The following is an 11,469-nucleotide window of genomic DNA, read 5'->3' as shown; positions in this document are numbered from 1 at the left end:
CCTCCCAAAGTGCTAGGATTACAGGCACAAGCCACCATGCCCAGCCACAAATAAAGCTTTTTATAATGAAGCTTATTTTTTATTATCTTTTATAATGAAGTTATCCTAAAAACTTATTTATTTACTTATTTGTTTATTTATTTATTTTTTGAGACGAAGTCTTGCTGTGTCACCTAGGCTGGAGTGCGGTGGCGTGATCTCTGCTCACTGCAAGCTCTGCCTCCCGGGTTCACACCATTCTCCTGCCTCAGCCTCCTGAGTGGCTGGGACTACAGGCGTGCGCCACCACGCCCAGCTAATTTTTTGTATTTGTAGTAGAGATGGGGTTTCACCGTGTTAGTCAGGATGATCTCGATCTCCGGACCTCGTGACCCGCCCGCCTCAGCCTCCCAAAGTGCTGGGATTACAGGCGTGAGCCACCACACCCAGCCATGAAGTTATACTAAAAATTTAATAGAAAAAACATAACAGCCAGATCACTTGGGGTCAGGAGTTCAAGACCAGCCTGGCCAATATGGTGAAACCCCGTCTCTAGTAAAAAATACAAAAATTAGCCAGACGTGGTGGTGCATGCCTGTAGTCCCAGCTACTTAGGAGCCTGAGGCAGGAGAATCGCTTGAGCTCAGGAGGCAGAGGTTGCAGTGAGCCAAGATCACACCACTGCACTGCAGCCTGGACGACAGAGTGAGATTCCATCTCAAAAAAAGAAAAAAAACCCATAAAGTTAATATTGTTTAAAAGGTCAGTAATTTTTACATTCATAAGTTTCTTTATAATTATTTAAATTTGTTTTCTAAACATCATTGTATTTAATTCCCTTCATATTTATGAAGTTGATAGGATCATGGTCATTTGCCTTGTCTTATAGAATTAGAAAACAGGGCTCACAGAGGATGTTAATGGTAGAACAAGGCCTGGAATCCAACTCTTCTGTCACTTACATGGTATTTGTTCCACTGCCTGCAGTTCAGTAGTTTGACAAACCAGACCTCCAACCTGAAATAATTAATCAGATGCTGTGAAGGCTCAGATGTGTAGCCTTTAAGTCTTAGGTATGTTTTTGGTACAATTAAGTTTAAAAGTAGAGAATGGAAGCTCTGTTTATGTCTCATTCATTTGAGACCAGATGCTCATTGATACAGACGGGATGTCTAGTGTGTAAAATGAGGATAACCTCTTATTCCTTAGATTGCCCAAGGACAGTGCTTATGGCCTAAATGGCAATTTGTAGCGAGGAGAAATTAGGAAGTATAAGCCATGAGAGACACTGTGAGCAGGCCCCATGACCAAGAGTCACCAGGTAATCCTCAGTGGTGATGCTTACTAATGTTTCCTTCGTGTGAGTAGAAGCCAAGACATTTTATTTAACATCTTGTCTAGTTCCTGAACTGTCCACTAGAAACTTACTATGTTTTCTCCTGTAACTCTTGTGCTCACAGAATGAGCTTACCAGCATTATCACTGGTGTGCAACCAGAATATGTCCACAAGAAGCAAATGAAGCACTGAGGAAATTAACAGGATAGCATTAGAGTGAGGAGCTGTGGTTTTCCAATCCATATACCATCTTTCCTCAACTTTTTGGTTTTGCTGGTTTTCTCCCAACTTTTTGTATTGAAAATATCAACTCTACAGAGAAATCGGGAAGGAAATGCAATCAACTCTTGTGTACAACTGTTGTGTATCTTTAACCTCGCTGAACGAATTATTAAGATTTTGCCATATTTGCTTTAAATCTGTGAGTTAGCCGGGCGTGGTGGCTCATGCCTGTAATCCCAGCACTTTGGGAGGCCGAGGCAGGCGGATCACGAGGTCAGGAGACCGAGACCATCCTGGCTAACATGGTGAAACCCCGTCTCTACTAAAAATACAAAAATTTAGCCGGGCGTGGTGGTGCGTGCCTGTAGTCCCAGCTACTCGGAGGCTGAGGCAGGAGAATGGCGTGAAGCCAGGAGGCAGAGCTTGCAGTGAGCCGAGATGGTGCCACTGCACTCCAGCCTGGGCGACAAAGTGAGACTCCGTCTCAAAAAAAAAAAAAAAAAAAAAATATATATATATATATAAAAATCTGTGAGTGAAAGTGTGTGTTTTGTGTTGGCTTGCTAAACCATATGAAAGTAAGTTGCAGACATCATTACATCTTATCCCAAAATACTACAGCCTGTGTCTTCTAAGAACAAAGACATTCTAAGAAAGTTTATTTCATAATATCTAAGATACAGTTCATATCACATTCCACCTAATTCCAGTTGTCCCCAGAATTAATATTGTAGTGTCCAGGATTTAATCAAGGTTCATGCCTCGCATTAAGTAATACAATTTGCCTCATCAGTCTTTTACAATGTCTTAGTCTTTTTCAATACACTTTAATCTTTAAGTCTCCCTGTGTTTAAATAAATAAAAGTCTTTTATAAAGATTCAGCTGGAGGCTGGGCACAGTGGCTCATGCCTGTAATCCCAGCACTTCGGGAGCCCGAGGTGGGTGGATAACCTGAGGTCAGGAGTTCGAGACTAGCCTGGCCAACGTCGTGAAACCCCATCTCTACTAAAAAAAAATACAAACAATTAGCCAGGCATGGTGGCACATGCCTGTAATCTCAGCTACTTGGGAGACTGAGGCAGGAGAACTGCTTGAATCTGGGAGGCAGAGGTTGCAGTGAGCCAAGATCGTGCCACTACACTCCAGCCTGGGCGGCACAGCAAGACTCTCTCTCAAAAAAAAAAAAAAAAAAAGTGTTATTAATGAGAACAATAATTATTTCTTGTTTAGAAATAATGGTGGATATAGATTGCTAGTAAGTAATTTTCACCCTATCTGTCCCAAAGGCTACATGTACTAAATATTTCCTCCCACCCTCCTCTTTATGACTATTCAGGAAATTTTTGTGGATTAACTGCTGGTGAGGACCCCTGAGCTAGAGGCAGATAAGAATAAACAGTTACGGAGAGAGAGGAACAGTAAGATGACTACTTATTGAGCTGTTACTATGTGTCATGGCACTGGGCTAAGCACTTGCTGTGGGTTGTCTGCACAGTAAACACCATTAGGTAAGCAGCATTATTCTCCCATTTTACAGATTAGGAATCTTAGGCATAGACTGAGGATCTTGCCCAAGGACCCACAGCAAATAAGTGGTGGAGCTGGGGTTCAAACTTAGGGCTCATGAAGGCAATTTCTACACTATGCTGCTTCCCTTATTTCTACTAGGTATTATACTAGACAGTCTCATACATTTTCTTGTATAATTCTCTCATCAACCTATAAGAAACAATCTCAAATAGATGGAAGTACTTATCCAAGGGCGTATGATATCCAAATTGTTTATCCTATTTTGTGTTCTCTCCCATGTTTCAGCCAAGGTCTTTAACAAGCAGAGTGTTTTGTCCAGCAGTGAGGCCCCTTTTCCCACTTCCCAGCACCCACATAAACAGGAATCATGTGCTGGAAATGCAACCAGGTGGCAGAAGCAGCTACACATGCAAGAGAAGCCTGATCGGGTCCACATTAACCAGATGACAGGAGTGAGAGCCTTCACTTACATTTCGGGGACCATCAGTGAGAAGTGGGATGACAGTGAACCTGAAATAAAGATCGTTGAAATAAGACTGGCTTTCCAAGGGAGAATGTTCTTTTACCATCTTCCCTCTTGCCGGAGAGGATGTGACAGTCTTGTTATTTGTGTAACTTCGAACCAATGCTCAAAGCCATGAGGAAATTTCTGAAGGAAAGTGTGATTGTTTATAGTTTCTGGTACCCACTGTTGACTTCCTTTTTTGAACTTTTTCTTTCAACATCATCATCACTAAGTCTATATAATTATAGCATCATAAACTGAGAGAAGTAGACTTCACCCATCACATTCAAGGGAGCCAGGTGATTTTACCTTTAGAAGTCAGCCATGCAGTTATTTTTAACTTAGTAAAGTAATGTGTGTGTTTTTGCAATATGAAAGAATCTGTGTGTTTAGAACAAATTTTCCTCACGGAAATTCACCGATATTAACTCTAAACCTTGGTTAAGTCATTTGTTAGTGTTTCCATCTGTCAAAAGACCTATTTCATAAGATTTTTTTAGGATTTAAATTTACACACACAGTGTAGCAGAGTGCCAGACACAGAGTAGAGGCACTCAGTATGGAAGTTATTATCATCATTATATGATTACATCATTGATTTTAGTGTTCTCACATGATATGGGCCTGGGAACCTTCCCTAAACTGATCCCTTAAGCCAGGAAAACAAACATTCCAGACACTGCCTGTTTAGTGACCCTGTCTGGCGCTGGCAAGAGATTTCTGATGCCATGTTGCCTGTCACACACTATGTCTTTCTGTTTCAGGTGGTTAGCTCAACCAATGGAGAGCTGAATGTTGATGATCCCACAGGAGCCCACTCCAATGCACCAATCACAGCTCATGCCGAGGTGGAGGTAGTGGAGGAAGCTAAGTACGTACATCTTCCAAGGGGGCTCTTAAGTTATGGGTTGAAAAACCTTTTCTGTCTCTTCCTCTCTGTGTGCTGCTCATCTCAGACTGGATTTCTCATGCTTGTAACCACAGCTTTCTTCCTTAACTGTTTTAATTTTTGCATGGTACTTTAAGGCTGCTACTGCCCTTCTTTAGCTGTGATTTCGGGGAAGACAGTCACATTTTTCTAGTTCACATGAAAAAGACATAGTGAACCGAAAGAATCATGTTATCAGGGCTACAATAGATAGTAGCCATGAGCTTCTTGGGGCTGTGGAGCTTCTTGCTCTGTATGGGATATAGAGAAAAATCTGCTGTTAAACCATGGGCCATGCTGAATAGCATTTGATTTCTGATTGTGGGCTAACAACTGGATGTATAATCATGGAACAAGGAGTTCAGGGCCATTTTGTTCACTCTCAAATGATTCTGGCTTCAGGGAGACTAAGTCAGGCAAGAAAAATATTATAGTCTGCATCTGTGAATGAGAGTGTGGGAAAAGAATGAAGTCATACTCATCTCAGGAGGGTAAGGAGGTTGCCCCACGCCCTTTTCTGCTTCTCTTGCATGTGTGTGTCTTGCCCCACCCATACCACCAGCCCCTTGGTGCGCTGCATGGTCTGTGTTTAAACTCTTAAAATCTGGGGTGGAAGGTGAGATAACTGTCAATTCTGCTGCAAAAGCAGCATTTCTACCACTTTTTCCCCTTTTTTCCCCATCCCAAATTTAGATCCAGATTTAGACTTCAAGAAGATACCAGGTAGGGAGAGATAGAGACACCATGAGTCAGTAACTGCTGCTATCCCTGATATGGAGGACCTTTCTTGTGAGCCCTCTGAGAACCTGCAGGATATCCCAGTGTCTTGTTTTCTGAAGCAGACAATGTATTTATAGTGATATTGTACCTAAGTAGTCTCATGAGCCCCCAAGTAGCTTAATACAAGCCAGAACACTCTTATACCTCTAAATGTAAGTTAGTGAGATGCCACTAAGACCTAAATTCTTCCACCTTCCAGACCTAAATTCTTCCACCTTCCAGATGCACTGTGTATTGTTGTCTTTCCTGCCTATTCCCCTGGTCTCCTGCCCATCTTGTTTATTTATTTGTTTTTTGAGACAAGGTCTCTCTCTATTGCCAAAGCTGGAGTGTACTGGCATGATCATGGCTCACTGCAGCCTCTATTCCCCAAGCTTAAATGATCCTCCTGCCTCAGTCTCCCAAAGTCCTGAAATTACAGGTATGAACCACCATGCCCAGCCCTGACAATCTATTTGATAAACTCACTTTACTTTCAAGAAGTCCTTTCCAACCAGGTGTGGTGATTCATGCCTGTAATCTTAGCACTTTGGGAGGCTGAGGCAGGAGGATCACTTGAGTCTAGGGGTTTGAGACCAGCCTGGGCAACATAATGAGACCCCATTTCTATAAAAAAATTGGAAATTAGCTGGGCATAGTGGCATGCACCTGTAGTTCCAGGTACTTGGAAGGTTGAGGCTACAGTGAGCTATGGTCATGTTACTGTACTCCAACCTGGGTGACAGGTGAGACCCTGTCTCACACACACACACACGCACGTTTTTGGCCAGGTGCGGTGGCTCACGTGTGTAATCCCAGCACTTTGGGAGGCTGAGGCAGGAGGATCATGAGGTCAAGAGATTGAGACCATGCTGGCCAACATGGTGAAACCCCATCTCTACTAAAAATACAAAAATTACCTGGGTGTGGTGGCACGCACCTGTAGTCCCAGCTACTCGGGAGGCTGAGGCAGGAGAATCACTTGAACCTGGGAGGCAGAGGTTGTGGTGAGCTGAGATCGCGCCACTGCACAGAGCGAGACACCGTCTCAAAAAAAAAAAAAAAAAAAAAAGTTTTTGCTTGGAAAACCAGGACTTAAGGATTCCTACCCAATATATCAAAAGTAAATGAGGATGATTTGACTGTCTCTTGTTGAACCCCTGCTAACTATAGGCAGCTTCAGAGCTCTTCTCCCAGCTTGCGTAAGGCACTGATATGTAAGGGGGTGAGGGTTATGCTGGTTATGCCAGGAAAAAACCATTTTAGTAAGGAAACATGCTCTCTATTCTCAGGGACTTTGGAGATATTAATGGTACTTACATTTTTTCAATTTCCATACAAAGCTACATTCTCTTAAATAAACAATATGTTACTCCCAACCTCTTGGCTCTCAACTGGCTGCACTTTGGAATCATCTGGGGCGTGTTAGAAAATACAAATGTCTGAGTCTGGCCTCAGGCATTCTGATTTAATTGATTGAAATGTGGCCTGAGCATCAATAATTTTAAAAGTTCAGGTCATTCTAACGTGTAGCCAATGTTCAGAACCACTGTACTAAGCATGGTCTGATCCAAACATTGTCAGAGCTTGAAGGATGGCCGTACCTTTTCTCAGCTCCCACCCCATTCTCAATTCACCTTTGTGGCTGTTACTTTGAAGGCTAGAAGTTTAACTTTGGATTTAATAGTATACTTTGAATGCAGTAATCAAATGGGCTTTAGTTTTATGTTATGCCCTATATAGGTTTATCTTTTGAACCCATTCATCTCATCTCATTTTGGTAAATGTGTATACTAATTGTGTATGTGAGTGTGGTATTTGTGTTCTGTGTGTAAGATATGGGCTCATTCACACAGAGATTTCAATCTGGTGTATTCCGTATTGGTATAATTTAACATCTAGAATGTAAGGAGAGTTTAAAGTCTTGTCACTTAGCGAAAAGGACAAGTGTGCCTCTTTGCCACCAGCTTCAGGTTTGGATCTTCTAAAAGATGTAGAAAGCATAGAGGAGCAATTATATTTGACCAGATGTCATCCCAAAGCTCCTGGCTTAGGGCATTTAGTGATTTCATGGGCTACCAATCCATCTTGCCCAGAGAACTGTCAGGGCCCAGCCATGTGTTGTTTTTCTTGGCCTTTGTGTGTGGAGGCAAGGAAGTAGCCCTATGTCCACCTGGTTGATCATTTTCATGGGAAGAAGTCACAGCTAGAGAAGCACGAGGTGTTCCAAACAGCCCCGCATTGCACGCAGCTGTGATGCCATTTGTTCATGCAGCCTGCTTGTGGGGTAGAGGGGGCTGATGCTTATATTGAGACGCACCTCAGTACTGGGGAGACTGTGTGAAACCTTCACTTTCAGGCTTTTGATTTTGGGTTCCTCACCCAGCTTGTTTAGTGTAAAGGTCGAAAGAAATAACGGTCTTAGGTTTTGTTCTATGTACAAATTGAACATGTGAATTCCCTTTTTCTCTAGCTCCAGGACTTATGTCCTTGTTTATGGTTTAAAGGGTGGATGAGGACAGGCAGCTTTTTCGTTGATTTTTGTTACAGTAAGAATACAGGAATTTTTGGTTATCCAGACTTTAGCTATAATTTAACAAATGTGAACCTCATTTCTCCTGAGCATTAACAAGAGTAGAATTTAGGTCCTTCTCTGGTAGTTATACCTTAATACAGAGCAGTGACCCTCCTCCCTCTGATTCATCTTCTAACAAGATAAAGTAAGTGTCACTTAAACCTTTTCTCCCTCTCTAGAGGAAGAGCTAACTGCTAGCTGCTTTGATCAGGCATGCTGGACTTGTACAAAGGCTAGGGACTTTATTTTTCCCTCAGAATATTTGGGAGGCTAGCTTAATATTGCACAGTGAGACTTCATGTGGGAACCAAAATGGTCCACCCCTGGTGCTTGATTGAGTTCTTACCGGCAGGGTCATTTGCTCTTTCCCCTGCTGCCTTCCTGGAAGTTACCCAGGAAAGCCCACCCTGGAGCTCCCACCAACTCTTTCTGTTTTGCCTTACGCCTGAGATCCAAATCCCACCTTGATGCTTCTGTCAGGCTCCTGTCCGAACCTCCACTTTAACGTGGGGACCAAGTGGCCTGGGCCTACTCACCCTACCTTGACAGAAGAAGAAACTAAACACAGACACATACTGCATGTTTGCATGGCTCACAGGGAGTCGCTTCCATTTCACCTCTGTGGACTAATATCTCTCTCTTTCTCTCTCTTCCTTTCTGTGTTTTTCTCTTTATATACTCTGTAGCTGCCTGAAAATGCTCAACCTGTGGTGAGTCCCTCTCTCCAGTCCATTGCAAGGGGAGTGGACCAGACTAGGCTGGGATTGGCAAAGCCAAACAAAATGTCTTAGGAACATTAAATAACTTCCATAGGACTCCTTGTGCCATAACCACCCTGACTGGGGATCTAGATCCATAAGGTGGGGATGGGGCAGGCCTGTACCCAGGAATTAATCTATTCCTTCTTTCAAACCCACCTTATCACTGTCTCCTCCTGCCATAACAGTATCCCACATATCCAAAATTATCTGTTTTTAGCTGAGTGAATTTTCTCCCAAATTAATACAACCAGATATGGAGAGGGACAGAGGTAAAAGGGCAAGATTACTGTATCAGTTTTTACTTAGCAGTTGTGTTTGCTCACAGCCACAAGGATAGTGAGCTGTTGCTGGATAATCTCACATTCTGCAGTGTGGTCTCTAACCTGGAAATTGGCTGCTTTGGGAAAATCTGACTTTTTTTGATTCAGCTGGCTCTTCCATCTGTAGAGTAGGAGCCTCAAAAAAGGGGGAGCTCCTTCAGGGAGAGGTGGATGTTTTTTTGTTGTTTTGAGAGTTGTTTTGTTTTTGTTTATTGTCTTTTTCTTTATTCCTATGTGAGAGTTTAGTAGGCCAAGGGCTGACTCAGCTAATTGATATATTGGAGCCTGTCTGTTCCATTCCTGGAAAAGGTTCCTGGAATGTATTTTTAGGAATAACATGGAGTTTATGGAAGGAGAAGCCCTCAAGAATCCATGTGTGGTGAGGAACATTCTTGCTACAAGACATAGCCCCTTCCCCTGCTCTCTAGCCTATGACCTTCCAGGTACTCCTGAACTTGTTGGTCTGTTGCAGTCTGGAATTGTAACTCTCCCGCATTGTCCGCATGCATAAAGTCATGTTCTACATGGAGGTAACAGCCTGCTAGTTTCATGACTGCCATGTTTGTGTGTCTTCAGTGACTGGGTTGGGCACTGGTTTCTGAACCCTAACTGTCTAAGCCAGATTGCCTACAGGGGCTTCCTTAGAGACAGGAATATATTAAAGAAAACAACTGGGTTTTGTGGAGGTCAGATTTATAGTCTTAGGGGATCAAAGAATACCTTTGGCTATTTGTTTTGCAAATATGTGTCTGTGTAATCTGACATTGTGGTGGTCTATTTTTTCCTGTGAGGTGTCAGTCACATGATCCTTACTGCAGATATTTGAGGGCCTCCTATATGCTTATCTAACCCTGTGCTTGGAACTCTAGCGGGGTGGCGGGGCGGGTTGCAAAATTTGCCCCAAAGAGCTTGGGTACCATCTAGCTGAAGAGATCAGAATTACACATGAAAGGACAAGGCGTTTTCCAGGACATTTAGATTATTGCTCTTGAGGGACTGAGGGGCCAGGAAGTCACCATGGACAGGATAGTCAAATAAGTCCTTGTAAACACTGTAGGACTTGAGTCAAGTATTAGAAGAAAGGAAGAATATACACGTATGGCAGAGAAAAGGAACATAGCAAGGGAATAGCTGAAGAGAGAGGGCCATGACATAGTAAGAATGCTGTATGGAAAAGGTAGTGGGTCAGAGGCCTGGGGTAAGAGCACTAGATGGCTTGAGAGTAGGGAGATTTGGATCGATTTTGACTCCAGCATGTTGAGAACTTCTAGTCATCTAAACAGTCAATCAACTGGAAGAAAACCTAAGCCATGAGGGGTCCATCACCTGCCTTCATTCTCTTCTGAGAGGAACACATCTGAAAGTCAGTCAGTGGACTTGGTCTAGAGTCAGACCCAGTTTAATAGATCCTGTTGCCAGTAGTCACCACAGACACCAAAGAGCTGAAGAGCAGATTGTGAGGCCTGCTTTTTTGTAGGTAGAATCATTAAAAGCCTTTGCCACTGCTGAAGCTTTAACTACAATAACTAGCAAAGATAAATCCAGGATTCTAAATTTGAAATATTCCAACTCCTTTGAACCATAGCTCACACTCCCTTTTAGTCAGGTGGGTTCAGCATTACACATCCAGTTATGATACGCTTGTAAGCAGACATTAATTCTTATGGCTTGCCTTGGAGGAGGTAAAAGAGAAGTCATTGTACAGTTTGAAATGGACCTAAACAGTATTTTAAACTTTTTTTATTGCTTTCTTAAAAACACAAAATCATCATCTTTGCATCCTCCAAAAAGATTAAGAATAGAGGTTAGGCCGGGCGCGGTGGCTCAAGCCTGTAATCCCAGCACTTTGGGAGGCCGAGACGGGTGGATCACGAGGTCAGGAGATCGAGACCATCCTGGCTAACACGGTGAAACCCCGTCTCTACTAAAAAATACAAAAAAACTAGCCGGGCGAGGTGGTGGGCGCCTGTAGTCCCAGCTACTCAGGAGGCTGAGGCCGGAGAATGGCGTGAACCCGGGAGGCGGAGCTTGCAGTGAGCTGAGATCCGGCCACTGCACTCCAGCCTGGGCGACAGAGCGAGACTCCGTCTCAAAAACAAACAAAAAAAAAGAATAGAGGTTGACTTAAAAGTTAGTAATGCCTCTGAAAATCATGGTTCAGAAGAAAAGAGGTAAGTCTATTGAAATAGAGATTTAATTTGCCTCTTTTATTATTAATTTCAGGACATTCAACTTGGAAAATGTCCATTTCTAAAGTATACATATAGAAAAATGCCATTTGGGCCAGGCATAGTGGCTTACACCTGTAATCCCAGCACTTTGGGAGGCCGAGGCAGGTGGATCATTTGAGGTCAGGAGTTCAAGACCAGCCCGGCCAACATGGTGAAACCCTGTCTCTATTAAAAATACAAAAATCAGCCAGGCGTGCTGTGGGCACCTGTAATCCCAGCAATTCGGGAGGCTGAGGCAGGAGAATCACTTGAGCCCGGTAGGTGGGGGTTGCAGTGAGCACCACTATATTCCAGCCTGGGCGACAGAGTGAAACTCAGTCT

At 43.2% G+C, this 11,469-nt stretch overlaps 1 protein-coding gene across 2 annotated transcripts in view; it reads left to right on the top strand.

Annotated features, from left to right (window-relative positions):
* The window catches only part of CSNK1G1 (casein kinase 1, gamma 1), a 290,970-nt gene that overhangs the window by 270,594 nt on the left and 8,907 nt on the right, over positions 1-11,469 (top strand). The window contains exons 14-15 of one of the 2 annotated variants that reach the window (XM_011967939.1): positions 4,339-4,445; positions 8,523-8,546. In XM_011967939.1, the coding sequence (XP_011823329.1) occupies positions 4,339-4,445; positions 8,523-8,546 (131 nt within the window). The remainder of the gene's footprint in view (positions 1-4,338; positions 4,446-8,522; positions 8,547-11,469) is intronic. The other variant, XM_011967933.1, reaches the window with a different exon arrangement.

This window comes from Mandrillus leucophaeus, unplaced genomic scaffold (assembly GCF_000951045.1).
Source record: "Mandrillus leucophaeus isolate KB7577 unplaced genomic scaffold, Mleu.le_1.0 Scaffold12, whole genome shotgun sequence".
NCBI classification, from domain to species: Eukaryota; Metazoa; Chordata; class Mammalia; order Primates; family Cercopithecidae; genus Mandrillus; species Mandrillus leucophaeus.
This window is presented reverse-complemented; position numbering and strand designations above follow the sequence as displayed.